General features: G+C 30.2%; 2 protein-coding genes and 1 non-coding gene across 4 annotated transcripts; 1 reads left to right on the forward strand and 2 right to left on the reverse strand.

Moving 5' to 3' along the window:
- Positions 1-25: 25 nt before the first annotated feature.
- Positions 26-13,672, forward strand: LOC100749497 (CD63 antigen). Of its 2 annotated transcripts, XM_024370980.2 has the most exons (8): positions 26-307; positions 3,306-3,494; positions 4,099-4,269; positions 4,996-5,223; positions 12,365-12,553; positions 12,768-12,938; positions 13,044-13,229; positions 13,399-13,672. In XM_024370980.2, exons 1-8 carry the CDS (start codon positions 230-232, stop codon positions 13,582-13,584), a joined length of 1,398 nt encoding a protein of 465 aa, XP_024226748.1. In that variant the 5' UTR covers positions 26-229; the 3' UTR covers positions 13,585-13,672. The 2 variants fall into 2 exon arrangements, with proteins under 2 accessions (XP_024226748.1, XP_024226749.1); XM_024370981.2 differs by lacking the exon at positions 3,306-3,494 and having other exon boundaries at positions 61-307.
- On the reverse strand, positions 1,719-1,800 carry TRNAS-UGA. Its single transcript has one exon. It is a non-coding gene; the product is annotated as a tRNA-Ser (tRNA).
- Positions 13,673-13,986: 314 nt separating the features above from the next.
- Positions 13,987-16,209, reverse strand: LOC100743118 (alpha-ketoglutarate-dependent dioxygenase alkB homolog 4). The gene is made up of 5 exons (XM_003493342.4): positions 15,806-16,209; positions 15,318-15,443; positions 14,937-15,029; positions 14,391-14,821; positions 13,987-14,171 (listed from the first exon to the last, which is right to left on the reverse strand). Exons 1-5 carry the CDS (start codon positions 15,905-15,907, stop codon positions 14,021-14,023), a joined length of 903 nt encoding a protein of 300 aa, XP_003493390.1. The 5' UTR covers positions 15,908-16,209; the 3' UTR covers positions 13,987-14,020.
- Positions 16,210-18,519: the final 2,310 nt, after the last annotated feature.

The following is an 18,519-nucleotide window of genomic DNA, read 5'->3' on the forward strand; positions in this document are numbered from 1 at the left end:
GTAACCTTTGAAGTTTCGTAACCTTGGTTAAGAGTATTATGATTGCGCATGCGCTTGGACACGCAGCCACGCGATAACTGTCTAAACATAGTGAATCGTTGCGATGTTGTTAGCCGGTTTGTGCGCCTTTTTTTAATGTTAGTAGAGTGGAGAAAATATAACGTAGTTAGGTATATAGTTACATATTCCGAAATTAATAAAGACGGTCTCGTTTAATTGTAAGAAAATAATGGTTACTACTATGAAATTATCTCTTGGTTCAAGATGTGTCAAATATCTGATGTTCATCTTCAATCTCCTCTTCGTTGTGAGTAATTTTCATTGTTATAATAATCCTTAATTTTTAAGTACTTTAATAAGTTTACCGTCGTACGTCGTTTCTCGAAAATTGTTCAAGATATTGAATTATTTATTATATTGAGGAAACGATAAAAGTTCTGTTTTAAACATCTTTTGATTATGGAACCATACTGAAAGCACAGCGTAGTTTAAAAAGTTATCATAATTAGATGGTTCCGCATGATCTTACTTCCTTTTGATTTCTTAAATCATAGAAATTTCGTCGAGGCGATATTCCGATGTAACGTTATGTTCTTTTTCATAATTTACTTTATTTAAGACCACAGAAGACTCGCGTTAATTTCATACTAACCTAAATATAACCTAAATATCGATATAAATATCGATATAGATTCTAAATTCTATGAAAGCTATTAGAATAATATAATATCATAATAGAATAATTTACATATTACAATAATTAACATTTAATACTTTTAACGTTTTTAATATTCAACATATTAAATATGTTAAGTATAATAAACTAATTACATATTGATAGAAAATTAGTTGATAGATCTGTCATAGTGATATGATCTTTTTTTTTCGTATATGATGACATATTTACGTCTTGTTTTCCTGTTCTTAAGTTACGTATATATGTAGACTTCTACCAAGTAAACATGTATATAAATATGTCGCAGTAAAGTACTGCGTTTTGCACTCATACAATGAATCATGAATACCAGTTAAAAGATGAAAAGACGAAAAACACGTGAACTGCACACATATATATATAATATATATATATGTATATACAGCTAGTTTGTATACGTATAGATATCTTTTATCTGTATTTTTTAATAATTTTATTACATTATGATTTAATTACATGCATTGTATGTTATATAATGTTATTTAGCAAAATCTGAATAGTAAATTTCTGTCTGTTCATATCATCGTCGCTAATGACAACATAGGTGCAGTTGAAACCTATATGAAAAAAGAAAGGAAAGAAAAATATACATTAGTAGCATATAACAATCTACACATATATGTATACATATAATATAATATAATGTAATGCAATGTAATGTAATGTAATGTAATGTAATGTAATGTAATGTAATGTAAATATTACATATATATATATATATATATGTATGTATATATATAAAGCTATAATACAAATATAACAATCTTGTTTTCATTGTATGAAAATATTTATAATATTTGTTTGCAATAATTGTTATAAATGAAAACAAATTATCCCGATAGAGTTATTGACATTGATATCAACCATAATGAAGTAAATTTATCCTTTTAATTATGAAATCTATGTACATTATGCGACGAGGCAGCATATTGTACTGACGTGCAATCTGTTTTAAAACTTTTAAAGATACTAAAAAATCGTTTTATATAAATGAAAAAAAAGACGCTGCGGACAGGATTCGAACCTGCGCGGGTAGAACCCAATGGATTTCAAGTCCATCTCCTTAACCGCTCGGACACCGCAGCAATTGAAATTTCCGTTTATTTTATAAGAATATTAAAAACATAATTGAAGTAACGAATATTTGAATATTATACGATACAATAATACAAAATAAAATTTTTAACTTGAATATTTAATTAATTAACTAAATTAATTCAACGTTCATAATTTAAAAAAATAGTTTTTAATTACTTGAGAAATTATGTAGGATTGATATATACACGCAGTAATAATAGTTTTACATAGAATGTAATAAAAAGCGTAATAGAATTAGTTGACAAATTTGTTAAAATAATTATTTGTATTATCCTTTTTGCAATGTTTATTTTAATGTTAATCGATACAGTAATTTTTATTAACAGTAATTTCCTTGTTTCACATATTTTTAAAATTCATTTCGGCCTAAAGATCCCACAATTTACATTTACATTTTTTACATAATTTATTTTTACATAATTTTTACATTTACACTTTTACATAATTGTATTTACAATATAATTTTCATTTCTTTACAAATCGTTAGTGAAAGTGTTTCATTTTTATCAATGTGTGTCTCTAGAGGGATTTTATGAACGTCCAAAGCAACCGCATTTTTTTAAAATCATGGCTTCGTATTAACCTCGTTCCCCTGTCAGTTAGTAATTGGATATAAAGATCTTCTAATCTTATTTTCTGTTGATTCAATTTGCAATGTAAACAAAGCTAAATAATTTATATATGAGAAAATATATCTAAGAATAAATTTTTATTTAAAATAGGGATATAGGGAAAATTTAAAGCAACATCTTATAGCAACATCAATAAGCTAACAGAGTATTTTATATAACAAATGAATTTGAGATAACCAAGACTACCGTTACAATAAATGCATGTTCTAACGTAAATAGATTGTTGTCTGATGTATAAAATATCTGAAGATCAAAACATACGTATGCGTAAACTCATAAAAGTCTATTGTATAGGTATTTTATTATTCTGATATACATATATCTACGAGGATACGTATCCACTGTAACCATAGCCTAGCAACCTAGCCTAACCTCGGAACAGTCTGACCCTAATTTGAATGATACTTTGTAGAACTTGAAGAAGGCCGGCGGGTTCTTTTAAGAACTTACAAAATGCGAATTTAATCACACGACGCTACAGTGGCGTCGGCAATCATTAAGCGCTTCATTCGCATCAGCGATAACAATACTTTCAGTATATGTTAAGTCAGGTACTGGGCGAAATCGCTTACGCGTAATCCAACGAGAGCATTCATAGTAGTAGGTAGTTCGAGTCAAATGAAAATCTGTGATCCGATTTGCGAATTCCTCGGTAAGATCTGAGATTTCGATTGATCGTGACCTGACGATACCTTTGACCGCTAGCGTGAATCAGGCTTTAATCGTTGAAAAGCGTTGCCGATCGTTATAACGTTAATGTTAAAATAACATTACAATTCATCTAAGCCTATATTATAATTTATTCGAAATGAGAAAAGTGATGATATGTGTAGAAAATATGTGTGTATTCTTATTTTCAGATCACGGGTATAATCTTATTATCCATTGGTATTGGGATTCATGGAGTTTATCACAGTTATCAACATTTCCTGGATAATAAATTTTTATCTGTTCCCTCTCTGCTGATTGCAATCGGTGCAATTATATTTTTCATAGCCTTTTTCGGATGTTGCGGCGCTGTACGCGAAAGTTATTGCATGATAGTTACGGTAATTTATATTTAAATAAACTTTTATACTTCTTTGTACTAGTTTTTCAAATTTCTATTAAAATCGAAGATTACTATAGGTAACGTAACTCTAAGTAATCTCTGAATGAATAGTTTCTTAATAAATAAATTTGGACTTTTATTTAGTTGATAATTTTACAGGAAATGGCACATCTCGTCGATTTCCATGACCTTGAAATATGTTGTGAAGGTCTACATTGTGAACAATTTTTTTTCCATACATGTAACCATCATTCGGCCTTTGTTTCCAAGATACTCGCAAAAATCTTGAATTAAATTTCATCGCCATTACATTCCATTCTGGCATATTCTGGCTCATTGATGTTAATCACCTTTAAGATAAATAAAAAAAAGATACGTGAATGCGTTATAGGTTGGCCGAGCGGTGGTAGTGACATATTTCAAGGTCATTGAAATCGGTGTAGTGTGCCCCTTTCTCTATAATTACCCTTGTTTTACGACCATATTATCGATGTTCCTTCTCTTACATCTTTTGTCACGAGACATCTAGCATCAGCTTAGCGAAAATGTTACTGGTAAATGAAACTAAAGTTTAATAATAGAATGTAATTCCTTGATTTCAGTTCACGTCGTTGTTGGTGGTCGTTTTTATTTTGGAATTCTCAGGTGGTATATCTGGATACGTTCTAAGAGCCAGGGCGTCCTCGATTATTCAGGATAAGATGCGAGATTCAATGCAAATGTATAAAAACAGTTCAGAAGTGTTAACTGTTTGGGATAATCTTCAGCGCGACGTAAAGTTTTTTTATTTTTTTAAAACTTTTGATTCTTTTTCTCTCAGTATATGTATAATATTTATATTAGTTATTTGTACGGAAATTCTAATTCTTGAAAGAAGCGAGCTTAATACTTAGGAATCTTTAAATTAGCAATTTAGCTTAATGGAAGCTTAATTAAGGTACTTGTAACACGACGATATATCTTGAAAGTAAAATACGCTAATAGTCAAAAGTCATATTTGCTAAAGAGGCTGTATTGTACTTTCTACGCGCGCCCACTGGCGTACAATTTAGAAATGGACAATTTAGGAATAGCAACCTCATATTATATACATATTATAATTGTATAATGTATACGTCGTACGTAAACGGAGTCGCAGCTGAATCTTTTCTTTAAAAAGGATCCTTCTAGCCGTTTTAAACAATATATTAGCCTTTTAACAACTTTGTAAGAACTGGTTCTTTTGCAATTAATCAAAAAATCATTCTACAACGTCCTGCTATAGGGATTATGTGTTAAAACTTTCAACTTTGGAGATGAACAACTCCATTTTGGCAAGGCTGGACTGTTCAAAAATTAAATCATGTAAATATACAGATAATGTATTAAACAACGTATCATCAAAATTTCGAGAAGATTGTAAGAAAATCGATCTATGCTACAAATACCTTAAATAACAAATATACATATCAGGTTCCTCGCTTCAATTTAGGCAATCATGCAAACGAATATTATTGTAGTTCGATTGTTGCGGTACAATAAACGCGTCTGATTGGGTAACTATTGGACACATGGACGCGAACGACATTCCTGCCTCGTGTTGTATTGATGGAACAGGCGTAGAACCGAAAAATTGCAGTCTTACGTCAGCAGTGGTACACCAGGGTTGCTATAATAAGTTCCTTTCTTTCGTTAAATCTCATGCTATGCAACTTGGTGGAGTTGGACTCGGCATTGCTTTCGTTCAGGTAATCATTACATCGATGTTTGGCACTGATAGTGGCATACATTTGAACATTGAAAATTTTCGAGAAGGCGCTTTTTAAAATTCACATTTTTCAAAATACTAAATATAGGTCTTATTAATATAACTAGCCTGTGACGCAAAACTGATAGAATTATAAATGCAATGCCGTTTTACATGATAAAAACAATTCTACCATTATAGCGAATTTGAAATTTTTTGAGTTGCGCCACTATCAATATCAAGCAGCGATATGTGTAAATGAAAAGTAAAAAGTAAAGTAAAATGCGAGAAAGCAGAAACAATTGAGAAATTTAAACGAAGATTATAGATTGATATAATTTTGCTTCTATGCATGATAGATATTTGTCAATTTCAAACATGAAAATAGTCCATCATGTAAGTTTGTTATTTGTTTCAGGCGATGGGAATCTGCTTCTCAGTTTTCTTAGCTCGATCGATTAGAAACAGTTACGAGTCGGTCTAATATCTTTTCAGCGATTTGAGGACGTATCACGTACATCATGATAAAATGAAGATTAGAAATTAATTCTAAATGAAAGCTATAATCATAGTCCCATTTAAGAAGCGTTAAATGAAAAAGGTATTTTACGTTTCTAAGATTTACTATTATATTATAATCAAAGAAGCTATTGAATATGGTATGAAGATTGAAATATCTACATATTTCCTTTGTTTTCAATAATTAATGTTTAATGAAAAAGCTAGTCACGACAAATTATGTTCCTCTCGAAACCATCTAACTTTTATTTGAAACATTTTTCATTAAAATTATTGCTTGTACATTGTACATTGTACATTGTAATCGAAGTGGATCCAGTGACGTGCATTTTGGCATTCTAAATCTTGGTTTACAAATATTATATATAAATTAATATTCTACTTACAATCCAGGTTGATATCATTTCGAGCCTAAACACAGCTCTCATGCACTTTGTCCTCCCGAAAGTGCCACAAATTACATGTTTCAGCACTGGGCACGTGAAAACTTTAGCTTTCCGCTGATTTTACGCGACATACTCTATCCACATACAGGATGTTTTCCTAAAAAAAGAAAAAAAAAGGAAATAATAATAATAATAATGGCCTCGAAAATGGCCACAGAAATAGTTCTGTCGTACATCGTGTCCTTCCTTTCGGAACTACTCAGATTATGCTTTATACATTTTTCAATATCATTCAAAACGAAGGAGACATTTAGATATCCAGGTTTTAGTATCCCATCCTGTCTACCGATGCATATATCTTCAGTAAATATAATACAAAAGTTTTGCGATCTCTATCAGAAGAAGTAAAATGTTGTGCATTCAGTTTGTACATGAAATAAAAGAGTAGAAAATCATTTTTCGTTATTTTATTAAAAAAAGACAAAACAAAAACTTCGTTGTACGTATAATGTACGTATTTCCTTGTATGCGTGATGAATATATGCGCACGAAGGGAAAAAACTACATTTTTAATTTAAACATTATTTGTTCGATGTTGTAAAGTAATTTAAATGAAATTTTATCATCTAACACAATGTGCTACTGGGCTGTTTTTTACAATTTTTCCCATCAATTTTCTTCTTTTTTTTCCATCACATATTTGACATAGTTCTTCTTTGTTTCTATGTGTATTATGGTTTAGTTTCGGACAACCTACTCTATTACCTATATAAGATAATTGCTATTTTACTGGTCGTTTCCGCTTGAATCATGTAAGTTTATTAAAAAACGAATTTGATATAAAAGAAGACGATTAGAACGCTTGAAGCAGCTTAAAGGGAACTTGAGCGAAGAAACGGTTCTTGGTTTGAAATAAAATCAAGCACGGTTCGTAATACTTTTCAGTGTATGAATAATGAACGTGTGCTGAATTACATACCCACATGATAGGACGCATGAGTCATGATCTATGTTTTCACGCATGGGCGTAGCGGCTGGTCGATGTGCCAATGCCGACCATTTGCAGGTTCTTTATGTTACAGCTTGATGCCTAGCATTTTTCTAAATGTCACACGATGTAAATTTGATAATTACGTGACCTACGTGATATATATATATATATATATATATATATATAGCTTATTTAAGTATACAATAAAAGTTGAAAATCTCTGAATATTAGTATTGTTACAAGGGAGATATAAAAAACACAGTTTGAAACATAAATATCGAATCGATAATGTCACTAGTAAAGCGGCAATTGACTGATAAATCTTGTTACACAATGAAACAATTTATAATTATGAACAATTTATAACTTTAAGCTTTAATTATGCAATATACTATATATCGAATACTATGAATAATATTATATACAATACATCATGCAAAGGGGTGTGGGAGTGAATGGTACGTGAAAGAATGGATGTAAACGATTGAGAGTATGTAAAACCTACAAGTAGTTTCTAGTGACAAATGGATAAACTGTAACTATAAGGTAAATTAATGAAAAGAAAAAGAAAATAAAAGTTGAAAATGGTCCCATTGAAATTGAATTATTGAAATTGAATTGAGACTTATTATTATCATAGATCAGCGCTTTTGAAACTTTCTCCATTCGCATCCTCATTTTACCCGGAAAATTTTACGCAAATCCCGTTATATACGTAAAAAGAAGCATAACATAAATATATCAACGTTCTTCAGAATTCAATCGTCAATGACAAAGACGTCGTTTTGCAACAAACATGTAGTACATATAAAGTGTTTTAAGCGTGTTCATGTTTATGTAAAAAGGAAATTTTAGAAATTGCTGAAAATTCTATCCTAATTCCAAGCAAAAATCCATTTAAACGATTTTTTTTTTTAAAAGCTGGTGTTTTATACTTATGTTGATTAATAACTTGATGAATTTTTGAACCTTTGACCCTTTAATGACAGATGATTGATATTTTTCATTTCACTGGTCTTGCGGCAGTTGCAAAAATTTCCACGAACTCATATTTCTGTTACGCGATCTTATATGAAATCGGGAACCATAGTTTAGGAAGAATACAGGGAATAGAAAATCACATCGACAGAGGTAAAAAAATGTACAGAGTTCTATTTAAAAACTCTGCCATCTCTTAGAAAAACCATGCAATCTCTTAGAAAAAATGAACTTCAGAAAAAATTCTTTCTCCCATTACATGTACCCCTTGAAATAGTTCAACTTTGTTCTGACAAGTCTTTTTGTATAATCGTAAATAATTAGCTGATTAATTAGCTGAGACACAGAGGTAAACAAAGGTTTACGTTGTTTTCAATTTGCAATAACTAAAACATCGAAAATTCTATTGCTACAGTGACGATAACGATGACATAATATTACAATAGGAAATTCTAAATTGTGTGTTACCATATTGAATCAAATTCTTTAGTCGAAGCTCGCAGCAGAATTAATCTTTCTTTTCACGATTTAATGATTTTGTTTAGTCAACTATTATATTTATTATAACGTGTGTTTCCGCGAATACCTACAAAAACAGACAAGGACGAATAGGTGTTGAGTAAAGAGAAGGAAAGGAGAGAGATAAAGAGAGAAAGAAAATAAACGGATAGATGCTTATAAAAACAAGTAAGCAGCGCTACGTGTGTCGTCGGTACGTATGCCGCTTTATCAGTAGATAATACGATACATCGAATCAAGTTTAGGTGTTTCTACGTTCAGTTCCGTAGTGCACCTGCGTGAAAGAGGATTCTCGGACACCAAAATGGCTGCCACACACCTCGACGTTGGCCTACGTTGCATCAAGTACCTGCTTTGCGCGGTTAACTCCCTCTTTGTGGTCTGTAGCCACATTCTTTTATTTTCTTTTCGCCTATTCTTCGAAGATCATACGTCGCGTTTATTAGATACGTACAAAACCGATTTCTACCTCGACCATTAACCAAATAAATATTCGTTCGATCACATCGATATTGATATTTCTTTTCATCCATTTAATCGTGAATTCACACTTTTCACAAAGTGTGTTCACTTTTCTCATTTTCTCTCCGATTCTAAATGCATCCTCGTGCGTTATTTATAATTTTCCACCGATATTGCGTTCTTAATCTTTAATTAATTAATCAAGTAACAAGTTACGAATTAATCAAAGTGATTAATAATTAATGCAACGTAACCTTCCCGTCGGTATATATATTATGTATACATATTGAAACATTTATGGATAAATACGAAACAAATAAATAGGAAAATAGTAACAAATGCTAGGTAGACATAATGCAATTTATTTATTTTCACATATTTCTATTTGTTTCACTATTTTCCTTCAAACAGATATTCACACAAGCATAAAGTGAAAAATCTTTATGTAGTATATCGAGTATAATACATATATAATTTCCGATAAGGTACAATCAATCATATATCAATTATAAAATTGTTATAAAAAAACGAACAAGATACCAAAATAATTCAAGATATTTGAAAATAATCGGCTAACCTAGTATGTAAGGTAACAATTGACCTATAATAGTCATTTAATAAATGTGATCTACGTTAATATAACGTGCGAGAAGGTGCCACCTATTTTAGTAATCCTTCAGGAATAGACTGATTGTGTAATTAATTAATTATTTTACATTAGATCCGTGGATTTTACTTTTTTTAGCCGTCTGTATCTTAGTGAGTTGTTGTTCAAACTGCTGGCTAATGTATTTATGCGTGCAACGGAAACTTGAGTAGTTGCATCCTGAAATGTATGCGATTAAATGGGCAAGTAATAAGTAAGTACACGTTAATCGAATCGCGAGGAAAAAATGAGAACGATAAACGGGGTCGAGGTTGACTACGACGATAACCATGGCGACGTCGATTTTCCCTATACTCGGCCCTGAGATTCAACAAGTTAGGTCGACCCTCGATATAGACGCGGATCATAGATCTACTCTGTTGTTCGGACGTACAAGATCGATATCGGCTAGGTGAGGTCGTCCCTGATGAATTATTACCGCGCAGTAGGTCTGCAACGTCGCGAACCATCAATGTCTGTCCCTTGTCGTCCCCTCTTCCTTTCTTTCGTCATTTTCTTACTCGCTTACATTCGACAAACTCCATACAACGGCCAACCGGTAAATTAAAAAAGGAAAAGAAAAGAAGGAGAAAGAACAGCAATACATAACCTAAAAACAGCGATACACAATACATTGCTTACTTTTCTTGCTTGCTTTCTATATGAATAAAAATCATCAAGATACTAGGATATGAATTTTACTAGCTACGGAAATTCGCTCCTTTATAAAACGGAAATAATGTGGTTTCATTGTTCAACTATAAAAAAATTGTATGAAATAGATCTGCTGTTTCGTGATAGAATGAAAATTCTTATTCTCCGCGATTGGCATCAGAATTGGTAATCGTTATCTTGCAAACGTAAATGACTTGTCTTATCAGCTCAGATATTCTTGTAGTCTCATTGGTAACGATAAGCGAATTCCACTGTTTTCTTTCTTGTAAAATGTTGCATTCAGCGGAAAAATACGTATACACTTTTTAACTGATATTATACGATAAGGGGTTCGACAGCCCCTATTTGATGGACATACATATATTTGTACGGCCTACATACTGCGCAAATATCGTTTAATTACAACCATATTAGTATCATTAATACGTTTCGTAACTTTTAAAAGCTGATATTATTAATTCATTGAGTTTTTAAAAAATAAATATCTTTGACTACTTTTTTCTTTATGTAACGGAAATTTTATTCAATCCAAAATAATATTAACTTAGAAGTGGTAATTTTAACATTTTGCTCCATTATACTGTAAAATCTAGATTATTAGATCATTTTTCGCTATCTCTTAAAATGTTCCGTATTTTCTTTTACCGATGAAATATGTGCTCTTGTTTTTGAAAATGAAATTGTAATAAAGAACTCAGATGCACATATAAATTGCAAAAGTTCTAATTAATTTGTTTAACTGAAATTAATATTTTTGTAATATTTTTGCTACGCGTGCCAACTGCTAATTTTAATATAGCGTAAATTAAACATTTTGTTCAATATTTTGTAATATCTAGAAGAGATCACGTGAAAAGTGATGCATATTATTTTCCCAGATTTGTTAGAAAATAAGATTTTTCTGCATATTGTACTACAATATCGTAGGCGTATAAAATGCTAACGTACAAAATTTTTATTTTACCGATGTATAATCTATTATTATTTCCCTTTGCATTTTTATGCATATACTATTAATAGTGCATAAGGGAAATGAATTTTTTAAATCACTTTGGAAGTTGCAGGTTCAAATATTTTTATCATCCAAATCATTAAAGTTATTGCAAGAATGATTGTTGCTCTATGATTAAATATAAGTATCGTAGTATATCGCTAAAGAAAAAGAAAATAAAATTTGTTTTAACACTTGTTTGTATTGTTAGATTTTACGTGTACAATAATTTTAATATCTTACATTTCTTAAAATTCAATACGAACAATGAATGTTTGTAAGAATATAAACTTTTCATGTTAGCGAAAAATGTACTTTATATAAAGCACGGATGTGATTATAATAAAATTAGATAGAGCTGTACTATAGTAAAGGAGTTACATCATACCTTAATTGTCGGTTCCAATGAAAGCCCTTTCGACGATGACTCGACTCTATTCGATTCCACTTTGTACGAGTGTGTCTACTTAAATCATATTAATTAAAAATAAAAAATTTGGAACGTAAAGAATTGATATTATCATCGGCGACATTATAATAATATCAACAATGCCAAAAACTTTGTCATTGACGTTAAAAATTAACAAATATATATGAAATATTAAATCCAATCATGTATTTATCTATATCTATATAAAATACCAATGTGTGCACATTTTTAAGTATTAGTTAGGAATTTTACGTTCAATTTCATTGATATGAAAATACATTATATATATGTATATAAGTAACAATTTGATAGAGTACTCAACTACTATGAATGCTTTAATAATTCTTAGTAAAATAGTTATTGCAATTAATTATCTATATATGAAATAGAAATTCGTAATTTAAAATAAAAATATAAAAATAATTTAATTTTCTCCAGTAATATTTTTCACTTATATTATTATAATATTATGTTATAGACCCAGATCTTAATTTACAAATCCTACATTTTTTTATAAAATTATAATAGAAATTATTTATTTATAGTTAACGGGGATAATGATAATATCCATTGGAACAACAATTTATGCTGTATATGAAGATTTCTCCCATTTTTTGGATCCTAGCTATTTTTCTCCAGCAACCCTCTTAATCATTGTTGGGATATTTGTTTTTATAATAGCTTTCCTGGGTTGTTGCGGTGCTCTTAGAGAGAGCACCTGTATGGTTCTTGTGGTGAGCATCCTAATATTTCTTTTTCTCTATTATGTGAAGGTATCGTATATTAAAATTTGATAAATTTTATGTTATTTCTCTCTTTCTGTTTTATATATTTCGACTTTGCTGGAACAATTTTATCCGTTATTAAATTTATTTATCTAATACTAATTTGTTTATTTCTCATTTAATATGTAACAAATAATAAAAATATATTACTATAATTGCGTAGTTCGCAGCATCGCTTTCATTAGTTCTTGTCTTGGAACTGATCGCTGGGATTGCAGCTTATGCTCTTCAAGATGGAATAAAAAATCTTCTTGCTGACAAAATTAATGCGACCATGCATCAATATGAAAAAAATGACGAAGCTAGGAGTGCCATTGATTTTCTACAATCAAGAGTAATATTTCAATTTCTCAATATTTCAATTGTCGTCTGTCAAAATTACGGATTTGTTAAACATTTAACAAATGTTGTTTACATAATAGAATATATTATTCAACAGCTCTATTGTTGTGGATACAATGGATACGAGGATTGGGAAGAACAAAATATGGCTATTCCTTCATCTTGTCCTTCGAGAGATAATAAAAATATTTATGTAACTGGATGTATCAAACATCTTTCAATTATCATTCACAGGAGTGCCCTTTATATTGGTACTGGAGCTGTAGCCATTGCTCTTATTCAGGTTAGTATTTATTATATTTATTCCTAATTCGACATATAATTTAAGATATACTTTATTACAGTTTGATATTGTAACAAATCTAAAATAAATTTAAATTAGTTGACATATCAATAAAAATGTAATTTTTCGGTTTTAATCGAGCATTTCATACATTCTAATTTATTTTTAGTTAACTGGAATAATGTTCGCCTGTATGCTAGGCCGAGCAATTAGAAGACAAAAAACAGAAAGGGAGAGACGTCGATGGGAATTAAGAGAGAGTTTAGTTAATGGTTACCAACCATTGGGAAAATCAGATCCCTTTACCACTTTTCCTGTTGTTTACATGTCCTCTGAACCTTTGAAGAATTCATAGAATTCTCTACTTTTGTTATGCATTCTTAATATGAAATAATTTTATTTATATTAAAATAGTATCTTTCAATTTTTTGAAGTTCTAAAAGTCAATATCTTTATTTTGTAAAGAAAATTGTTTGTTATATTCCCTTCTTCGTTTCTTGTTAATTAAGATCGATTTTTATATATTGCTCTAAATTTAATATTTTTTTTCGTCAGTTTCTTTTAGAAATTAAATACCTAATAGTAGATATCTAATTTCTTTTATTATTACGTTTCTATAAAACTGTAGCTGTAGATATATATGTATATATATGTGCTTATTTATATATATATATATATATAGAAGGATTTAATATATTTTCATAATACATAATGAAACGTACAAACATTTCATACAAATTTTATATTACATACTTTATTGGAATAAATTATTTTCAAACCTTAGTCACACTTCATTGAAAGACCGAAGCTCTCTTTAAGAGTTCTTTGACTATTTCATTATTTGTTGAGGTGCATAAATATGGAGGAGTTAATTCGCGATAAGCCAAACAAATTCGCTTAGAAGTTATATCTTCTCTTAAAACACAATGTTCCCATTTATACCTATAAAAAATATAGAAGAGAATCTAGTAATTATGTAAATAATGCAATGAAATTTACATTCATTATATTCTATTTTATCTATGTTATAAAATACTTTCTCAAGTTGTACCTGACAATTAAAATAATTGTATAACTAAATTTGCCAAACAATTACAGAAATATAATACAATATAGATGTTTAAGTACTAATTCGCCATGTCTGTAAGAAAATTTTCTTGCCTTGCACTATCATAAAGAATCATAAGCGATCCCTCTGGCATTGGCAGCCTTACAACAATATCTTTATTACTTTCATTTTTATCATTTGTATCAAATTCGAAGCCTTCGAGTATAGTGGAATACTCTGCAACGCTTTCTAAATTATATTTTGTATCTGGACCATGGTAAGGACTCATTGTTAAAACTGAGTTACCCATGACATTCACAGTAACTATTCTTTCACCCCAAATCCAGCAGTCATCGATATGTGGATCTATCGAAGCTCCTCGTAGCGGATCATACTCTAAAGTACATTGTTCTACCGTTTGGAAATTATTAAGCATGGGTACTTGGCAAAATTTTTGTTGCACAAATTGAGTAGACTTTGGAAAACCATCAAAGGAACCCAACTGAAGCTTTCTTTTCTTGAAGTTGCATTTTGGACCAAAATTCTGAAATTTTTAAATTATGTCTTAAATCTTCCTATCTTATCTATTAATAAACATTATCGATATTTCAAAATTTTATAATAATAGATGTAGTTATATATTATACTGTTTGAAATACCTGTTTTCTTCTTCCACTCTGAGAAACTTCCCAAGGTATTTTTTCAAGCGCGTTCTTCAATGAATTAATTTCCCAAGGATTTAGAAAATCTAGCTTCGTATAAAAGTGAACATAAAACAATAGGTTAAAATTAATTTCTTACGAATATTATCTCAAATATAAATAATAATAATAAAATTATTATTCTAATAATACTTTTTATCAAGTTCTCTTCACTAAAAAAATCTTTTACTTCTTCTTTTATAATTGATGGTTGATAATCTCTTACATTCTTACATTCTTAAATGTAAATTAGTTTGAAAGGGAAAATTAACGAATAATATTACCATGAATTAGAAATTAAATAATGGAAGGATGTATCGGATACAGGTAAGTAAATACCTTTATATATACACCAGGAAATTCTATGGCAGTTCCTTGATGATACGGATGATTTTTGTAAAGATCAGCATCCCAACCAGGCCACGATTTGTCACAGTTTGGACAATATACATAACTAGAACATTTCTAAAATATTATAATCCATAATAGTTAATAAGACGTAGAAACAAATTTTAAATGTTATGTGTATAAATTTAATAAAAAAGTAAATTATCTAGTTCAATAACAATGTTACCTTTTATATTTTGTACATAAAACAGTAACTTTGTATCATATATGCTATCGATGCTACTGCCTACATTAAAAATTGCATACTTGCGTTAGAAAATCATTTGTTTCATTGACTGATAAATTAAATAATAAATAAATAATTTAAATTTTTTATAAAAAATATTAAAAATAGCAATGCTACCAAATAAATTAATTGTCCAAGTATATAACATAATAGAAAACCTATTTGTAAAAAAGACAAACTTTTGGGACATAACCTCAAAATGAGTCTTAAGATTGGGTTTCACAATCTTATGTTCAGTTTCGCAGAGAAGACAAGATCTTATTCCCTTGCAACCACAAGATCGCACTGTTTCCATCCTTTAATAAGTAACAAAGAACTTAAAAGTCGCTAAATACTTATTTCGAACTATATTCATATGTACATATGTATACATATTTTAGACACATAGTACGTGAAAGTCAGGAAACTAAAGCACAATGTCGATGCGATAGCGTAAGAAGGGCAATACGTTGATTGGGTCTTTTATACGTGTTAACTTTATTCGAAATTACTAGAATAGTTTACTATCGACTATAAATCTCCTCGTTTATAATAATACTTTTATAATAAACTTTTCAACTGATAATCTTTTTACAATCTTCTTTTGACAGAACATTAGCACCTTGCCAAGTGTATACCAACAGGTGTACAAAGACTTCCGTGCGAGGTCATTTGTGTTTCAACCACCGTACAATGAACATCGAAAGAATTTACAACATTTAAACTATTTTTTCCTAACAATTTACTATTAATTTATTAACTAATTCAATGAATTAATTTATTAACATTTAAACTATTAATTTGTAACATATAAACTATTGTAGTATCGTGGACAGATTGTCTAAGAAATATCGGGTGAACTATAAACAATTTTGCCGACAGCCCGAAAGGGTCGGGAAACTTCAATGGGCCAAGCGGCCCATCAATGTGTCGTCGGTCCTTCAATCTAGTGATTACGCGGAAAAAGGCGACGTGATCATGATCGCGGACGGTTACGGAACACGTACGTGGTGGGGGTATGAGAAGAACAAAGGGATGCTTAAGGAAGAAAGGCAAATTAATCGGCAGTCGTTAATTGAGAGTCGAATTGTGAGGAAGTAGTTAGTTGCGAATCGAGAGTCGAGCTGAGAGAGTTGAGTCGAGACAGAGTTGCCGAGTTGTTATGAGTTGTAAACTATTAGTTGTGAGTTATTAATTATCAATCTAATTGTCTTAGTTATATCGTATTACTACATTAAGTTCACGTTAAATAACCATCGTTTCCTGTTTAATCCACTGTAAGTAGATCCATCTATCAATAAATTTATCATATAGGATAGAAATCTTTGGAAATTCTAATTTCTAATATTTCTGAATAAATAATCCTATACTATTAATTTACAATATTTAAAACATTAATTTATAACATTTAAACCATTAATTTGTAACATAATTTATAACATTTAAACTATTAACCCTTTGCGGACGGGGCCGCTCGACGAGCGAGCGTCGCTGTGGACGAAAGGTATTGGCGCGCGCAGTTGAAAATATATACACGTTGAACGTTTGCGTTATTCATTGTCGAGGTTTATTATTATTTTCATCAATATTTAATTCATCATCATTGTCACTATTATTAGAAAGATTGAAACACCTGAGCCGATTCATTATTGAACGGTGTTCGTTTCCACTGTCTGAAGCATTATCGTCGTCTTCCATCTTGTCAGGTTCAAAATAATGTTCGTCACCACTATTATTACTATCGAACATGTTCTTTCTGAAACTTTTAGGCATCGTGTATAAGGTATTATAAAAAATATATAAAAAGTTTTCTGATTCATCTGGTAATGCCATTGAAAGATTGAAATTTGTTCTGACTCGACTATCATCCTGCATCGCAAGTTTACGTTAAACGGAAGATAAGATTTTTGAAGATCTAAAATCTTCATAACATAATACTGTTTAGTTTATTATACCCGTGTCCAAATACGCATAAAACTATCGCTCGGAAAAATAGAAGTAACGCCAGCCATTTCTAAATAACTGTCCGGAACTGTGAACAGATTCGGGCAACTATATGTCGTCACGCGTCCGCAACGGTAAAAATACTTGGGCGGCTATTTGCCGACACTCGTCTGCAAAAGGTTAATTTGAAACATTTGGAACATTAATTTATAACTTTTAAACTACCTTTTGCACTCGACCGCCTTTTCGATTGGGCGTAGCAGCAGCTCGAGACGATTTTGCGCGTATGTGACGAGTGTATTGTAGGTAATATAAAATGATTTTATATAAAAATTAATTTAAATAGACATTATATTTTAATAATCCATATATATTTACATCTTTGAACATATAATTTTTTAATATTCTTTTGTATCTTTTTTTACGATAATTTATAAAACATCTGCCAAGATACATCCTTGGCTTGTCGGGACAAGTATCGTAATAATAAGTTATTTCGTGCTTTGTTTCGGTAAGAACATATATAACAATACTTTTTTGTTCTTGTTAAAATTACATGGAGCTTTCCATTTAACCGAATTTCATCACAATTAGTAGTCGATGTCGAAGCTCGATCTCGTGGTTGTCGAATATCTCCTCTTAACTGATCTATTAAAGCTTTTGTAAATCGCAGGTGGTTAAATGACTTTTCGTTTTTTTGTTTTTTTACAGAATATGTGAATTAATTAAACAAATTTCCAAATCCATTTTTTTAGACATTTTTACAACATTTAAGCCATTAATGTTCCTTTAAGCTGTTTATTTACAACATTCAAACATTTAATTTATAACGTTTCACCTATGGATTTAAAGCATTTAAAATATTAATTTACACTATTTAAATTACTACGTTTGAGCTGTTAATTTAGAGCCTTTGAATCATTAATTTATAACATTCACGCTATTTATTTGTAACATTTAAACCATTTATTTACGACATTAAAA

This window comes from Bombus impatiens, unplaced genomic scaffold (genome assembly GCF_000188095.3).
Source record: "Bombus impatiens unplaced genomic scaffold, BIMP_2.2 scf_1079, whole genome shotgun sequence".
Lineage (NCBI taxonomy): Eukaryota > Metazoa > Arthropoda > Insecta > Hymenoptera > Apidae > Bombus > Bombus impatiens.